The 17,070-nt window shown below is 68.8% G+C and overlaps 1 protein-coding gene across 3 annotated transcripts in view; it reads left to right on the top strand.

Annotated features, from left to right (window-relative positions):
* DNMT3A (DNA methyltransferase 3 alpha) overlaps positions 1–17,070 on the top strand; it is a 40,098-nt gene that overhangs the window by 1,939 nt on the left and 21,089 nt on the right. The window contains exons 1-4 of one of the 3 annotated variants that reach the window (XM_056487691.1): positions 4,209–4,446; positions 6,811–6,989; positions 12,267–12,371; positions 16,458–16,782. In XM_056487691.1, coding sequence (XP_056343666.1) covers positions 6,921–6,989; positions 12,267–12,371; positions 16,458–16,782 — 499 coding nt within the window. In that variant the 5' untranslated portion in view covers positions 4,209–4,446; positions 6,811–6,920. Of the gene's footprint in view, positions 1–4,208; positions 4,447–6,810; positions 6,990–12,266; positions 12,372–16,457; positions 16,783–17,070 lie in introns of those variants that run through there. The other 2 variants (XM_056487690.1, XM_056487689.1) reach the window with 2 other exon arrangements.

Below are 17,070 nucleotides of genomic sequence, written 5' to 3'. Positions count from 1 at the left end.
CAGCTCCTGTGGCACTGAGCAGCTCCCGTGGCACTGAGCAGTTCCTGTGCCATGGAGCAGCTCCTGTGGCACTGAGCAGTTCCTGTGGCACTGAGCAGCTCCTGTGGCACTGAGCAGCTCCTGTGGCACTGAGCAGTTCCTGTGCCATGGGGCTGCTCCTGTGGCACTGAACAGCTCCTGTGGCACTGAGCAGTTCCTGTGGCACTGAGCAGTTCCTGTGGCACTGAGCAGCTCCTGTGGCATGGGACAGCTCCTGTGGCACTGAGCAGCTCCTGTGGCACTGAACAGCTCCTGTGGCACTGAGCAGTTCCTGTGGCACTGAGCAGTTCCTGTGCCATGGGGCAGCTCCTGTGGCACTGAGTAGTTCCTGTGGCACTGAGCAGCTCCTGTGGCACTGAGCAGCTCCTGTGGCACTGAGCAGTTCCTGTGCCATGGGGCTGCTCTTGTGGCACTGAACAGCTCCTGTGGCACTGAGCAGTTCCTGTGGCACTGAGCAGCTCCTGTGGCACTGAGCAGTTCCTGTGGCACTGAGCAGTTCCCGTGGCACTGAGCAGCTCCTGTGGCACTGAGCAGTTCCTGTGGCACTGAGCAGCTCCTGTGGCACACAGTTCCCTTGTGGAACGGCGTGGTGCCAGTGCCTGCCAGCGAGACCTGGTGTGTCCCGGTGTCCCCTGATGACCCTGGCTGGCCATGGCCCTGAAATCCAGTGTCAGCCGGTGCTGTGCCCCCAGAGCCGTGCTGTGTCACACCGTGCCTTGTCACACCTGTGCTGTGCCACACCTGTGCCATGTCTCATCTGTGCCATGTCACACCTGTGCCATGTTACATCTGTGCCATGTCACACTGTGCTGTGCCACACTGTGCTGTGCCACACTGTGCCATATCACACCTGTGCCGTACCACACCTGTGCCATGTCTCATCTGTGCCATGTCACACTGCGCTGTGCCACACTGTACCGTGTCACACCTGTGCCGTGTCACACCTGTACTGTGTCACACCTGTACTGTGTCACACCTGTACCATGTCACACCTGTGCCGTGTCACACCTGTGCCATGTCACACCTGTGCCGTGTCACACCTGTGCCGTGTCACACCTGTGCCATGTCACACCTGTGCCGTGTCACACCTGTGCCGTGTCACACCTGTGCCATGTCACACCATGCCACGCCACGGTGGCCGCTCACAGCGGCTCCGGCGGTGGTTTCCGTGCCAGCAGTTCTGTTTTGGCACATCCTGCCCGCTGCTGTGCCGTGGTGAGGCGCGGTGCCCCGAGGGAGTGCGTGGGCTCGGCAGGTGCTGCGGGCGCGTGCCGGGTGCGCCGTGCCGTGCCAACCATGTGCCGTGCCGTGCCGTGCCGTGCCGTGCCGTGCCGTGCTACCCGCGTGTCATGCTGTGTTGTGCCGTGCCATGCCCTGCCACACGTGTGCCATGCTGTGCTGTGCTGTGCCCTGCTGTGCCACGCACGCTGTGCTGTGCCAGGTGTGCCGTACCGTCCTGTGCCGTGCCGTGCTGTGCCACGCGTGTGCCGTGCTGTGCCGTGCTGTGCCAGGTGTGCCATGCCGTGCCGTGCTGTGTCAGGTGTGCCGTGCCGTGCCGTGCCGTGCTGTGCCACGCACACTGTGCTGTGCCAGGTGTGCCATGCTGTACTGTGCCATGCCGTGCTGTGCCGTGCCGTGCCGTGCCACGCGCATGCCGGGCGTGCCGGCCCCGCCGTGGGGTTTGGTGGCACGGCCCCAGCTCCCGCCGGCCTCGGGGCTGGGTGGGTTTGTGTTCCTGGCACGGGAGGAAGCGCAGCAAGCCTGCCTGGCAGCCAGGCCCGGCCGCCGTGCCGCTTCCCCGCCGCGGGGCTCGGCACGTGCCGGCGCGGCCGGGCCCGTTCCCGCGGTTAACCGCCGTTCCCAGCTCCCGGCCCTGCCCCAGTCCTGCTTTGGATCGCTCCTGTCGCTCCCAGCCCTGCTCCCCGTGGGCTCGGGGCTCTGCTCCCCGGGACGGGATCACCTCCCGCGGTTTTCTCCCAGTGACCGAGCCTGGGGAGCTCCTGGTGCTCCTGGGGAGGCGCTCCCAGTGCTCCAGAGCCCCTCCGTGGGGCTGCTGCTCCAGCCACACTGTCCCACGGCAGAGCTGCGCCACGGGCTGCTGCTGGGTCTCACAGACACATCACTGTGCCATCCATCCCATCCCATCCCATCCCATCCCATCCCATCCCATCCCATCCCATCCCATCCCATCCCATCCCATTCCATCCCATCCCTGTACCCCTGTATCCCCTGGATCCCATGGATCCCATGGATCCCATCCCATGGCAGTTGGCCCTTCCCTGGCTCTCCCAGTGCTCCTGCTCTGGCAGATCTGGCTGTGGGGCTGCAGCAGGTTCCTGGCCTTGGCTGTGGGGTGGAGCAGGGCAAGGCCCTGCCTCGGTCCCCAGGGTCCATGGGGGCCCTGCACTGGTGATGGGGTGCTGTGCTTTGCTCCTTGGGGTGCTGTGGGGTGCTGTGGTGGCCTGGAGTGCAGGAAATCACACCCTGGGGTGCCATGGAGTGCTTTGGGGTGCCGAGCATCACTCCCCGGGGTGCTGTGGGGAGCAGTGATGCTGTAGGGAGCAGTGAATCACTCCCTGGGCTGCTGTAGGGTGTAATGATGCTCCGGGGTGCACTGAATCACTCCTTGGGGTGTTGTGGGGTGCTGTGGTGGCCTGGAGTGCAGGAAATCACTCCCTGAGGTGCCATGGAGTGCTTTGGGGTGCTGGGCATCAATCTCAGGGGTGCTGTGGGGTGCCATGTGTTGCTCCCTGGGGTGCCGTGGGGTGCAGTGATACTGTGGGGTGCACTGAATCGCTCCCCGGGGTACCGTGGGGTGCAGTGATGCTCCGGGGAGCACTGAATCACTCCCCGGGGTGCCATGGGGTGCAGTGATACTGTGGGGTGCACTGAATCACTCCCCGGGGTGCCATGGGGTGCAGTGATGCTCCGGGGTGCACTGAATCACTCCCCAGGGTACCATGGGGTGTAATGATGCAATGGGGCGCACTGAATCACTCCCCGGGGTGCCATGGGGTGCAGTGATGCTCCGGGGCGCACTGAATCACTCCCCAGGGTACCATGGGGTGTAATGATGCAATGGGGCGCACTGAATCACTCCCCGGGGTGCCATGGGGTGCAGTGATGCTCCGGGGCGCACTGAATCACTCCCCGGGGTGCCATGGGGTGCAGTGATGCTCCGGGGTGCACTGAATCACTCTCCGCCGTGCCGTGCGTGCAGTGACTCCATCCTTGCTCTGGCTCAGCGCTGCTGGCCACCCCAGGGTCCCCCCTCCGGGCCAGGTCTATTTTTAGGACCAGCCCGGCTCTCAGCGGCACTTCAGAGTGTGAGTGGCACCCCTCGAGCGTGCCAGCGAGCCCCGGTGCCGGCGGCGGTGGCGCCCGGAGCTGTGGCACGTGTGGCCAGGCGCTCCTCCCGCAGAGGCCAAACACTTCACCCCTAAATTACAGCTCCGGAGATGAGGTCAAGGCCACGGCGGTTTCGGCACAACCATCTGTCGGGAGGCGAAATTGCGTATCCCGGGGACGCCCACCCTGTTCCTGGCCCCCCCGGCAGCAGCACCCACGCTGAGGGGGGCCGGGGGGCCGTGAGTCAGGGGTGGGGGGCGCAGAGGGTGGGGGTGACTCACGGCCGCCGCTCCTGTCCCCTCTGAGTCAATCCCGGAGCTGTTCGCGGGTGCTGGGAAGGAGGAGGAGGAGGAAGGAGGAGGAGGAGGAGGAGGAGCGCGGTGGTGGCAGTGACTCAAAGTGACAACAACAATAATAATACGCTGCGGCACTTGTCACGGGAGAGGCGCTTGGCCGGGGTCCCTCGCGCGTCCCCAGCGCCGCCGGCGCACGAGGGACCCCGGCCAAGGCGGGGGTGTCACCGCCGCTCGCGGGGTCACCTCGGGATGCGCTGACGGTGTCCCCCGCTCGCCACCGGCGCGGGGGGCTGCGGGGGACCCCGCTCGCCGTCACCTAAAATGGCCGGTTAGTCCCTGCAGGCTCCTGGCTGCGGCACGGCACCGCCGAGGTCCCTAAATATATATTAAAAAAAAAAAAAAAAAAAAAAAAAAAGAAAGAAAAAAGGAAAAAAAAAAAAAAAAAAGGCGGGATTTCGGGTGGGTTTTCCATTTTCGTGCCGGTGGCTGCCGCGTGTCTCGCCCAGCCGGCGCAGGTAACCTACTTCGGAACGCCTCTGCCGCCGCGGCGAGCGTGACTCGCCGGTGCCGCCGCGCCGGAGCCGCGCTGGGGCCGCCGCTCGCCCGGGGACCGGCCGCCGCTTCCCCGCGGCTCCGCCAGCGCCGGCCGGCCCGGGGGATGCCGCCGAGGACGGGCCCGGCGGCCTGAGGCGAGGGCACGGTGCCGAGCCCCGCGTCCCACCGCGTCCCGTCCCCGCAGCGCCGCGGCGGCGGGCGCAGCCCGGTAAGAGCGCGGGGAGCGGAGCGGAGCGTCCCGGGAGCGTCCCGGGAGCAGCGGCCCGCGGGGCGGGCGGCGGGAGCGGCGGGGCCGCGGCGGCTCCCCGGCTTTTGTTCGGCGGCCGGGGTTTGTGCGCAGAACAACTATTTTTAGAGCATTTGGAGACCATGTTGGCTGGAAGCGAATCAAAGCCGCGAGCTGCCCCTTTCGGCAGCGCCAAGCCGGGCTGGGCCGGGCGGGCTCAGCCGCCCCCCGGGGCTGCCGGAGGGTCCCCGCTGCCGTGGGGGGCCGGGGGCACGGCGGAGACCCCCGGCAGCGGGACCCCCGGGCGCGGGGATCCCCCGAGGTGCCGCGGTGTCCCCGGTGCTTCCCGGCGGCACGTGTCCCGTGCCGTGCCGTGCCGAGCCGTGCCGTGCCGTGTTCCGCTGTGCCGAGCCGTGCCATACATGCCGTGCCGTGCCGTGCCGTACCGTGCCATGCCCGCCCCGGGGCTGTGCCGAGGCGCGCCGGGACCGGGATCCCCGGGGGGTTCGGGAGTGGTGGGGGGGCTCCGCCAGCGGCACCCCGGGACGTGACTGGGGGGAACGTGGGGCCGCGGTGCCGTGCCGAGCCGTGCCGTGCCGAGCCGTGCCGAGCCGTGGGGCTGGCGGCACAGCCGCTGACGGGGGGTGAGCGGTGTCCTGGGGGTGCGGGATTGCTGGGTGCCAGCCCTGGCCCCTCGCCGGGCACCGCGGTGCCTCGGGACCAAGAGCCGGGCCGGGGCCGAGTGTGCCCGCGGGGCGCTGGCGTGGGCACCCCAGTGCCGGGGAGGGGATGGGGCCGGGGATGGGGCTGGGGATGGGGCCGGGGATGGGGCCGGGGCTTCCCGGGACTCCCCGAGCGGGTGAGGGAAGGGGAGCCCCGGGGAGCCCCTCCCCAGCGCCCGCTGTGCCTGGGGGTACAGCCTGCACCCCACACCCCCATCCCGCACCCCCGGGTCCCACACCCCGCTGGGGCAGGCAGGGCTCAGCTCCTCCGTCTGTCCCCCAGCCCCCGGCCCAGCACCCCCCATCCCGGGGGTCCCCGTGCCCGTGTCGGGGGGCGGCCGCAGCCCCCCAGCAGCCCCCGCCGCGGCGGCCGCGGGCCGGGGGGATGCGTTGGGGTGGGAAAGGTGCTGAGAGCCGCGTCCTGCCCGGCCCGGCCCACCGAGCCCCCGCCCGAGCCCCCCGCCCGCCGCTGGGAACGGCTGCGGCTGGAAAGCTCTAGAAACAAATTGCAGCTCCGGTGCCAAAGGCAACAGCAGCCCCGGCCATGGCGAATGCAGCGTTTGCCATAGCAACAGGTGCCGGCTGGCGCCTCCCCCGCGGCCCCCCGGGCCCCCGCCACCGGCCTCCGGTCCCGGACCCCGCACCCTGCACCCCCCGGGCCCCCGCCACCGGCCCCCGGTCCCGGACCCCGCACCCGGGACCCCGCATCCTGCCCCCCCCACCACCGGCCCCCAGCCCCCCACACCCTGCACTCCGCACCCGGACCCCGCACCCCGCACCCCGCACCCCCCGGGCCCCACAGCCAGAACCGCCCAGTTCCCTGCAAGCAGCACCCACAACCAGCATCCCCCGGCCCCCCAGCCCTGCGCCCTGCGCTTTGCACCCCACAACCCTGCACCTGATCCCCCCAGCCCCCTCACTACCGGCATCCCGCACACTCTGCACCCCAAACCCTGCCCAGTGCAGACTCTGCACCCCAAACCCTGCCCTGTGCACCCTGCACCTCCCACGCCCCGCACCTCCTGTCCTGCACCCCACAGGCTCTTCACCTTGTACCCCACACCCTGCACCCCACAGCCCTGCTGCCCCCGCACCCTGCACCCCACAGAATGCACCCTGCACCCCTCGTACCCCACCCTGCACCCTGTGCCATGCACGCCGTGCTCCCTGTACCCACACCCTGCACCCTGTGCCATGCACCCCATGCTCCCTGTACCCACACCCTGCACCCCACACCATGGACACTGTGCCCTACAACTGCACTCCTATGGGCTCCCCACACCTACACTGTGCCCTCACTGCTCCACACGCTGCACCCGATGCCGTGCACCCCTTACCACGCACTGGCACAGCACCATGCACCCCACTGTGCACCCCTCACCACGCACCCCAAACCTACACCCCAAACCCACACTCCGCACCCCGTGGCCAGCGCGGGCCGGCGCTCGGGCAGTGCCGGGGCGATGGCGGGGCAGGGAAGGGGCAGGGAAGGGGCAGGGAAGGGAAGGGGCCCAGCCCGGCCGAGTCAAGGCTGTGCTGTGTTAATAATTGCCGGGGCTGGGGCCGGGCCGGGGGCGCGGGGCGGGAGCACCCCCTCACCCCCGTCCCTCTCCGCTTCCCGCAGGGGCGGCAGGATCCAGGCAGGCGGCGGGGGACGGCTCCCGGCCCCCTCCTCGGCGCAGCGGGCTCCGCTCAGGTGCTGAAGAGGCGGCGTGCCCGCCCCCGTGCCCCACCATGCCGTCCAGCGGGACCCTGGACGCCGGCAGCCCCGCGCCCAGCCGCGAGGCGCTCGACACGCACAAGGTACGGGCTGCGGGGTCCTGCGCCCGTCCCGTCTGTGCCCGTCCCATCCCCTGTGCCAGACCCATCCCCTGTGCCCGTGTCACCCTGTGTCTGTCCCACCCTGTGCCCGTCCCACTCTGTGCCCGTGTCACCCTGTGCCCGTCCCATCCTGTCCCATCCTGTGCCCGTCCCACCTGTGCCCGTCCCATCCCCTGTGCCCGTCCCACCCTCTGTCTGTCCCACCCTGTGCCCATCCCACTCTGTGCCTGTGTCACCCTGTGTCTGTCCCACGCTGTGTCTATCCCATCCCCTGTGCCCATCCCACCCTGTGCCTGTCCCACTCTGTCCCCGTCCCACCCTGTGTCCGTCCCATCCCCCGTGACCGTCCCACCTCGTACCCGTCCCACCCTCTGTCTGTCCCACTCTGTGCCCGTCCCCCCCGTGCCCGTTCCCCCCGCGCCAGCCCTCGGGGGGCTCCGGGGCTCGGTTCTGCCCGGCTGGCAGGACAAGGGGGCCGGTCCCCTCTGGCACAGCTCAGCCCCCGGCGGGAGGGGAGCGCGGTGCCGGGCGGGGGGGACGGGGGACAGAGCCGCGGCTGGCCGGGATTAGCGCGGATTGAGCTATTCCTGGCGCTGGGGATGCACGGGGACACGGACCTGCTGTCACCTCCCGGCTGCGGGTGGAGCTGGGGCAAGGCGGCTGGCAGGGGGGTGACCCCAGGAGGGGGTGTCCCCCGGGATGGGGGTGTCCTGGCCCCGGGGAGTGTGCTGGGTTCATGCCCTGTGCTGAGCGGGACCAGGGGTGGCCCCATAACCCTCGTGCCAGCCCCTCTGCCCCCTCGTTGGGGTGCCGCCTGTTCCGGGGTCCCTGCACCTCCTCAAGAGTGACGCCGAGCTCAGGAGGGACGCCCCAGCCGAGCACATGCCGGACCAGGGTGGCCACTCCCAGCGCCAGGGCTGGCAGAGCCGTGGCTGTTCCTGTGGGGCGGAGTGTCCAGCAGCGCAGGGCGGCGCTGGGCAGGGCGTGGGTGCCGGGGCCGCGGCCAGCTGGACACCGTCCCGCCGCGGGCACCGCCAGCGGGGTCATCCCCGTTCCTCCTGCCGGCTGGGTCTCTGTGCTCCCTGTCCTCCAGCACGGCTCCCGGAGGGGGCAGCCGCGTTTCAGCCCGTGTGTCCCCTGGGATGTGTCCCTGTGTCCCTGTGTCCCCTGGGATGTGTCCGTGTGTCTGCTGGGATGTGCCCGTGTGTCCCTGTGTCCCCTGGGATGTGCCCATGTGTCCCCTGGGATGTGTCCCCTGGGATGTCCCTGGCACATTTTTGGCACAGCTGGGGCACGGGTACCCTGGGACTTGGTTGGTGTTTTCTTGTGTTGCCTGCAGGAGCCAGGAGTGGGATGGGTGTGCAGCCCCCGTGTTTTGGGATGGTTCTGGGGGCACCCCCGGGCACAGGGCAGGGCAGTGGCAGTGACACCCCCGGGCACAGGGCAGGGCAGTGGCAGTGACACCCCCGGGCTGTGGCACAGGGCAGGGCTGTGGCAGTGACAGTGCCACCCCCGGGCTGTGGCAGTGGCACCCCCGGGCACAGGGCAGAGCTGTGGCAGTGGCAGTGACACCCCCGGGCACAGGGCAGGGCAGTGGCAGTGACAGTGCCACCCCCGGGCTGTGGCAGTGGCACCCCCAGGCACAGGGCAGGGCAGTGACAGTGACAGTGACAGTGACACCCCCGGGCTGTGGCAGTGCCGGGCGCTGGCAGCCGCTCCCAGGCCGAGCGCTGTCCTGGGCTGACCCCACGGGACGCGGCGTCGCCTCCCCCGGGCCACGCGCCGAGGTCACTCAGCCGATTGTGGGACCGGCCGGGCAGAGCCGCCCCCGCCGCCGCCGGGGCTCCCGGGGGGGCTGGCCCCGCTAACACCGGCTCTGCTCCCGGTGCCCCGTGTCCGGGGGGTCACACCCAGCTCTGCTCCCGGTGCCCGGTGTCCCGGGGGTCACACCCGCTCTGCTCCCGGTGTCCCGGGGGGTCACACCGGCTCTGCTCCCGGTACCCCGTGTCCCGGGGATCACACCCGCTCTGCTCCCGGTGTCCCGGGGGGTCACACCCAGCTCTGCTCCCGGTGCCCCGTGTCCCGGGGGTCACACCCGCTCTGCTCCCGGTGTCCCGGGGGGTCACACCGGCTCTGCTCCCGGTGCCCCGTGTCCCGGGGGTCACACCCGCTCTGCTCCCGGTGTCCCGGGGGGTCACACCGGCTCTGCTCCCGGTGCCCCGTGTCCCGGGGGTCACACCCGCTCTGCTCCCGGTGCCCGTGTCCCCGGGCCGGCCGTGCTGCTCGGAGCGGGGCTGCCAGCACTGCGTCATGCCGCAGCCCAGCCCCTGCGCTCCGCCGCCGTTCCCTCCGGTTGTTGCTTGGCAGCGGCGCGGGAGCAGCACCGGGAACGTGGCACGGAGCCCCCGGCCCGGGCGGGGGGCACGGGGATGGATGGGGAAGGGTGGGGATGGGGATGGATGGATGGATGGATGGATGGATGGATGGATGGATGGATGGATGGATGGATGGCGATGACTCGGCTCCCGCGGGATGCGGGGTGGGGGATGCGGCACCGCCCCCCCTGCGGGCTGGGGGGAGCTGAGCCCCCCTGGAGCCCTTTGCCCTGCCCTGCTGGTGCCCGGGATGTACCCCCACTCCTGCCCTGCTTTTGGGGTTCCCTGTCCTAATAGGTGCTGGTGGCATCTCCCAGGGACCCCGCTGTCCCCCCACCGTGGCAGTTCTGTCCCTCCAGTTTTCCACCCTGGAGCCCCTCTGGCCTCTCTGGCACGCACTGGGTGCTCCCCAGCTCCATCCTCTCCTGGCCGTGGGAGGCCTGGCTAGCACCTGCTGCACATGACACCCCCAAATCTTTCATGTGCGTCCACTGTAAATGCTGCCAGGACCTGAAGGGGTTGAGCTGTGGTGAGGGACGACTGGCTGGGCAGTGCCAGCAGCCAGGGTGGCACTGGGGCAAAGGGACAGGTGCCAGAGTCTCACTGGGGCTGGCCTGGACCCCTGGGCTCCTTGGGGCTGCCCTGGCTTTGCAGCACAGCAAGGCACAGGGGGCCTGTGGGACCCCAGAACCCCCTCAGGGACTTCTGCATCGGGATGGTGCTGGATCTGGGATCCTGACATCGTCTTTGGACCTGTCCCAAAATTTTCCAGCTGGGATGGCATGGGGAGTGGGGCCTGGCCCCCTGTGTGCTCTGGTGTCTCCTGTGCTCATTCAGCCCTGGCAGTGCCAGCAAGTGCCAGGGTGGGGGGGTTCTGTGCAGGGCTGGGGGTCTGTGCAGGGCTGGGGGTTCTGTGCAGGGCTGGGGGTCTGTGCAGGGCTGGGGGGTCCTTGCAGGGCTGGGGGTTCTGTGCAGGGCTGGGGGGGTCTGTGCAGGGCTGGGGGGTCCTTGCAGGGCTGGGGGTCTGTGCAGGGCTGGGGGTTCTGTGCAGGGCTGGGGGTTCTGTGCAGGGCTGGGGGGTCCTTGCAGGGCTGGGGGGTCTGTGCAGGGCTGGGGGGTCTGTGCAGGGCTGGGAGGGTCCTTGCAGGGCTGGGGGGTCCTTGCAGGGCTGGGGGTTCTGTGCAGGGCTGGGGGGTCCTTGCAGGGCTGGGGGGTCTGTGCAGGGCTGGGGGGGTCTGTGCAGGGCTGGGGGTCTGTGCAGGGCTGGGAGGGTCCTTGCAGGGCTGGGGGGTCCTTGCAGGGCTGGGGGTTCTGTGCAGGGCTGGGGGGTCCTTGCAGGGCTGGGGGGTCTGTGCAGGGCTGGGGGTCCTTGCAGTGCTGGGGGTTTTGTGCAGGGCTGGGGGGTCTGTGCAGGGCTGGGGGGGTCTGTGCAGGGCTGGGGGTCTGTGCAGGGCTGGGGGTCCTTGCAGGGCTGGGGGGTCCTTGCAGGGCTGGGGGGGTCTGTGCAGGGCTGGGGGGTCCTTGCAGGGCTGGGGGGGTCTGTGCAGGGCTGGGGGGTCTGTGCAGGGCTGGGGGTCCTTGCAGTGCTGGGGGTTTTGTGCAGGGCTGGGGGGTCTGTGCAGGGCTGGGGGTCCTTGCAGGGTGCTGGAGGCTGCCCAGCCCCACAAGCAGCCGAGTGGGGCAGGGACAGGCACGGTTCTGGAGGGACACCTCGGGGGCTGGGGACAAACCTACACAGGCTCCCGTGCATCCCACGTGCACCGAGACCAGGCAGGGGCGGCAGCAGCGGGCACAGGGGGGCAGCTGAACCTGGGCTGGGTGGCACAGAGGGGACCATGACTGGGGGCACCATGACCATGGGGCACCACGGCCGTGGGGCACAGCGTGTCCCAGTGCCGTGGGTCCTGGTGCTGGACCCCAGGGGTGTCCCGGCTCGGGAGCCCGGGGCAGGAACGCGGCCGGGGCCGGGGCCGCGCAGCTGCAGCTGCTGCTGGCGCTGTCTGGCTGCCAGCCCCATCCCCTCCCTGGCCTCTCCCTCACCAGCCCCCCACCGGCCTCTCCTCCTTCCCTGCTCCCCCTCCGCGGCCTCTTCCTGCTTGGCTGCTGCCGCCGGGATCCTGCGGGGCTCAGGTGGAGCCGGCCCCGCGCCCGCCGCGCGTCCCCGTGCCAGGCGTGGACCCCGAGGGGACACGGGACCCCGAGGGACACGGGGGACCCCGAGGGACACAGGACCCCCTGAAGGGACACGGGGCCCCAGCAGCCGCGGTGTGGGCGCTGCTGCAGCCGCAGCCTCGGCCAGCAGCAGGTTCATCTCCCTGTCCCTCTGCCATGCTGGCAGGGCACAGCCGTGGGCGCTGCCAGCTGCTCCGGGTCCCCAAAGCCGGCAGCTGGCTGCTCCACGGGTCCCCAGCTCCGGCTGCCGGCCGTGTCCCAGGAGCCTGGTGTCCTGCAGCCCGTGCCCACGCGTGTTCCCGGTGCGGGAGCCCCAGCTCGGCGTGTGCAGGGCTCGGGGCTGGCAGCAGCGGCCACATGTCCTGAGCCAGCGGGCAGGAGGGTCACCCAGGGCCCCCAGCGTGGCAGGAGCCGCTGTCACCCTTCCAAGTGTCCTAGTGCTGCTGGCCGGGCGATGCCACACTGCTGCCCCTGGCCGGGCAGGTGCCCGTCCCCCTGCGGTGCCCCTGGCGCCAGTGCCCACCCCGGGATGTCACCGTGCTCTCTGTGCCCACCCCAGGGTGTCACTGTGCTCTCTGTGCCCACCCGGGGTGTCACTGTGCTCTCTGTGCCCACCCGGGGTGTCACCGTGCTCTCTGTGCCCACCCCGGGGTGTCACCGTGCTCTCTGTGCCCACCCTGGGGTGTCACCGTGCTCTGTGTCCGGCTGGCAGGGGGAAGAGGAGCCCGAGGAGACCCCGAGCAAGGAGGAGAAGCAGGAGCCGGGGACGCCCGTGAGGAAGGCGGGGCGGCCGGGGAGGAAGCGCAAGCACGCCCAGGTGAGGCCCGGGGCCGGGGGTGGCGGGGGGGTGTCCCGTGGTGGGGCTGTGCTGGCACACCCCGGCTGCTGGCATGCCCTGGCTGTCCCCTGGCTGTCCCCTGGTGGGGCTGTGCTGGCACACCCCGGCTGCTGGCATGCCCTGACTGTCCCCTGGCTGTCCCCTGGCTGTCCCCTGGCTGTCCCGTGGTGGGGCTGTGCTGGCACACCCCGGCTGCTGGCGTGCCCTGACTGTCCCCTGGCTGTCCCCTGGCTGTCCCCTCCAGGCGCTCAGTGCTGCCCCAGCGAGCTCTCCTGTGCCCGGTGGCACTGTCCCCCTCCCTGTGGCCCCACTCGGGGCCTCACGGTGCGTTCCCTGCCTGCCTGGGCAGCTGGGCCGTGCGAGCAGAGCCCCCCAGCCCTGAGAGCCCCCTGCCCACCCAGCGCCCCTGCATGGCAGCCCCGAGCCCAGGTCAGCTGGGGGGTGCTCGAGGCCGTGGGTGTGCTGGGGCCGGGCACAGGGCTCGGGCCACTCGTGTCCCTTCCCAGCCCTGGTGAGTCCCAGTGCCCTTGGGGAGCCACCCTGGCTCCCTCCTTGCGGGGTGGCGAGCTGGCACCTGCCTGGGCCCGGTGCCAGTTTCCTCTGGGTGCTGAGCGCCCTTTGTCTCCCAGGCTCAGTGTCCCCAGCCCTCATTCCTGCAGGAGGTGACAGAGGAGTGACAAACAGGCCCAGGGTGATGAGTGAGCCGGGACAAACAGAGCTGAGACACCTTCACTCTTATTAGAAAGTCACAAATCCTTTCTGGAAAAGTTTCCAGCAGCCGAAAGGGTTAATCCTGTGCTGGGAGGTTTCGGGTGTGAGCTGCCTGTCCTGATGGTCCCTGATCGCTGGTGCCGGGGGCAGGGGCAGTGTCAGCTGGGCAGGTGTGGCTGCGAGGCCAGGGCAGCGGGAATGTCCTGCCACCGGGGACAGTGGGTGCCCATCACTGTGCCAGGGCTGGTGCCAGGGCTGGCCCTTTGGCCAGCAGCTCCCGTGCCAAGAGAGCAGAGCTGGTGTGGCCAGCCCCAGGCACTGCCAGGAGACCAGGGAAGCTCCTACAGGACAGGAGCTACTAAAAATACCCTCCCTGAGGAGGGCCCAATGTGCCAGGGGCACCAGAACAGGCTGGGGGAGCTGGCACATGCCATGGGCTCCAGGCTGGGGACAACTGGCACATGCCATGGCACTGGGAGGAGCTGGCACATGCCATGGGCGCCAGGCTGGGGACAACTGGCACATGCCATGGGCGCCAGGCTGGCTCTGTGGGTGCCTGCCAGGGGTCCCCAGCACCCCGTGCCCAGGGTGGCATGTGGCCAGAGGGGCTGAGCACCCGCCTTGCCCCGTGCCTGGCCAGTGGTGTGAGAGGGCACAGGGGGCTGGCTGGGGCTGGCTGGTCACAGCCCCGTGGGGACGGGTGTCAGGGTGTCAGTGAGCTGTGCCAGGCCATGCCAGGCTGTGCTGGGCTGTGCCAGGCTGTCTGTGGTGCACCATGCAGTGCCAAGCCATGGCCCCAAGAGTGCATCCCCTGTCCCAGCTGTGCCTGGCAGAGGGACACCCCTCAGCAGGGCGGTGCCATGGGTGACAGGGGCACCTTACCCGGGCTGGGGTGGGCACGAGAGTCCCCAGGAGGTGACCCCCTCTTTGGGGAGTGTCCCCAGTGTCCCCAGTGTCCCCAGGGCAGCGGGGACAGCCCAGCCCTGCAGGCTCTGGCAGAGCAGCTCCTTGGCGGGGGCCCAGAGCAGGGGAGGCAGCACAGAAAGCAGCACTTGTTCCCTGTTCCCAGGCCCTGCAGCCAGAGGAAGCGGGTGGGAGGGTCAGGAAGGAGACAGGGACAGCAGCAGAGTGGCCAGGAAGGGGACAGGCCGCGGGGCCAGCCCTCTGTCCCTGGCCCAGCCGAGTGGCAGCAGCAGGACGAGCTGGTGGCACAGGTGAGCTGGGCTCACGGGGGAGCTGGGCTGCCAGGATGGGCTGGCTGGGGGTGGGCTGGGTGTCCCTGTGCTGGCAGGGCACATGGGAGGGGGCACAGTCCTGTGCCAGTGCCAGCACCCCAGCACCCTCCTGCCTGGCACGGCTCCTGGCATTGCCAGGCTCACTGCAGGCCCAGCACTGACCCTCAGTCCAGCACCAAAGGGAGCCTGTGCCACTGTGGGGGTGTCCCCAGCACCCCACACCCCTGAGCCCCCCAGGGCTATCCCAGTCAGGGGCTGGGCTGAGCTCCCACAGCCCCCCACACCCCACAGCCCCCCAGAGCCCTGCAGCCACCCCCAGTGTCCCCCAAACCCCACAGCCCCTGGGCCTGGAGTACAGCTCCAGCCTTCCCTTCCCTTCCCTTCCCTTCCCTTCCCTTCCCTTCCCTTCCCTTCCCTTCCCTTCCCTTCCCTTCCCTTCCCTTCCCTTCCCTTCCCTTCCCTTCCCTTCCCTTCCCTTCCCTTCCCTTCCCTTCCCTTCCCTTCCCTTCCCTTCCCTTCCCTTCCCTTCCCTTCCCTTCCCTTCCCTTCCCTTCCCTTCCCTTCCCTTCCCTTCCCTTCCCTTCCCTTCCCTTCCCTTCCCTTCCCTTCCCTTCCCTTCCCTTCCCTTCCCTTCCCTTCCCTTCCCTTCCCTTCCCTTCCCTTCCCTTCCCTTCCCTTCCCTTCCCTTCCCTTCCCTTCCCTTCCCTTCCCTTCCCTTCCCTTCCCTTCCCAGTGCTGCAGGGGACACCGGGGGCACCAGGAGGGGGTGGCAGCACCTCCAGGTGTCTGTCTGGGGGTGCCCAGTGCCAGTGCTGGGGGGGACACCAGGGTGGGACCCTGTGCTGGGTGTCAGGGGTTATGGTTGTTATGGTTATGGTTATGGTTATGGTTATGGTTATGGTTATGGTTATGGTTAGGGTTAGGGTTATGGTTAGGGTTAGGGTTAGGGTTAGGGTTAGGGTTAGGGTTATGGTTATGGTTAGGGTTAGGGTTATGGTTATGGTTAGGGTTAGGGTTAGGGTTAGGGTTAGGGTTATGGTTAGGGTTATGGTTAGGGTTAGGGTTATGGTTATGCTGCTGGTACTGCCTGTCACACACCTGTGACACACACAGACACACACACACCTGTCACACAAACCTGTCACACACACGCCTGTCACACACCCACACCTGTCACACACACCTGTGACACATGCACACACCTGTCCTGTGTCCCCATGCCAGTGGGGATGTGCCACCCCAAGCTGTCCCCTTGCTGTCCCCTCGCTGTCCCCTCGCCCCAGTGTGGTGGCACAGGTGTGCCAGGCAGGATGGGCAGTGCCACTGTCCCCTCTGCCCACACCAGGGCACATCCCAGTGTTCTGCTCTGGATGGCACCATGGCCCCGTGTCCCTGTCCCCAGGTGCTGTGGCACCCTGCTCTGAAGGTGTCACAGCCCAGTGTCGTTCTGCAGTGTCACATCCCTGTGCCCTGGTCCTGAGGGTGTCCTGGTGTTGTACCCCAGTCCCAAAGGTGGCATGTCCTTGTGTCCTGGTGCTGAGGATGTCACAGCATGCTGTCATTGTCCCAAAGGTGTCTTGTCACCCTCTCCATGTCCTGAGGCTGCAGTGACATTGTGCTGTGCTCTGAGGGTGTTGCTGGAGCGTGTCCTGGCCCTGTGCTGGTGATGGAAATGTGTCCTGGCCCCTGAGGATGTCACACGCACCCGTGTGACACCTGAGAGTGCCATGGTGGAGTGTGCTGGCCATGAGGGTGACACAGTGGTGTGTGTTGGCCCTTGGGGTGACACAGAAGAGTATCCTGGCCCTGAGGGTGTCACAGAGGTGTGTGCTGGCCCTGAGGGTGTCACATCCATGTGTCCTAGCCCTGAGAGTGACACAGAGGTGTGTCCTGGCCATGAGGGTGACACATCCATGTGTGCTGGCCCTGAGGGTGTCACACCCATGTGTGCTGGCCCTGAGGGTGCTGTGACACCACGTCCTGGTCCCCAGGTCCCCTCGGCAGGCAGCAGCAGCTGTCACACCAGGGGTGCAGAGGTGGCCCTGGCACTCCTCAGGGTGCTGTGCCATTGTCCCCCCAGCACCAACCGCAGCCCCCTCCCCTCTCCTCCCCTCCCCAGCAGGCGGAGAGCAGCGACACGCCCAAGGACAGCGCGGCCGTGCCCAAGTGCCCCCCGGCGTGCCCCGAGGCCACTCCTGCCGAGCTGCCCAACGGGGACGCGGAGGGGGACGCGGAGGAGGGCGGCACCAGCCCCAAGGGCAGCAGCCGGCCCGAGGAGGACGAGAGCGAGAGCCTGGCGGACGGGGAGACGGGCCGGGCGCTGGAGAACGGCCGCTGCACCCCCAAGGAGGGGCTGGACGCCCCGGGCGATGAGGGGGAGCTGGCCCCCAACGACCCCCAGAAGAAACGCGGCAGGAGGAAACTCCTGGAGGCCACGGAGAAAGGTAAGAGCTGGTGTAGGGGCTGCCCACGGCCGGGTCCAGCCCCCAGGGACCCCCAGTGTCCTGCGGGAGGAAGGGCTGAGCCCCTCCGAGTGGGAATTGGGGTGCGAATTGGGAGCTGGAAAAGGCAGGGATGGAGCTGGGAGAGGCTGGGATGGATGGATGGATGGATGGATGGTGGATGGATGGATGGATGGATGGATGGATGGATGGATGGATGGATGGATGGTGGATGGATGGATGGATGGTGGATGATGGATGGATGGATGGATGGATGGATGGATGGATGGA

Source organism: Oenanthe melanoleuca, chromosome 3, assembly GCF_029582105.1.
Source record: "Oenanthe melanoleuca isolate GR-GAL-2019-014 chromosome 3, OMel1.0, whole genome shotgun sequence".
NCBI classification, from domain to species: Eukaryota; Metazoa; Chordata; class Aves; order Passeriformes; family Muscicapidae; genus Oenanthe; species Oenanthe melanoleuca.
The sequence above is the reverse complement of the archived record's forward strand: the minus strand, read 5'-3'. Positions and strand labels throughout refer to the sequence as shown.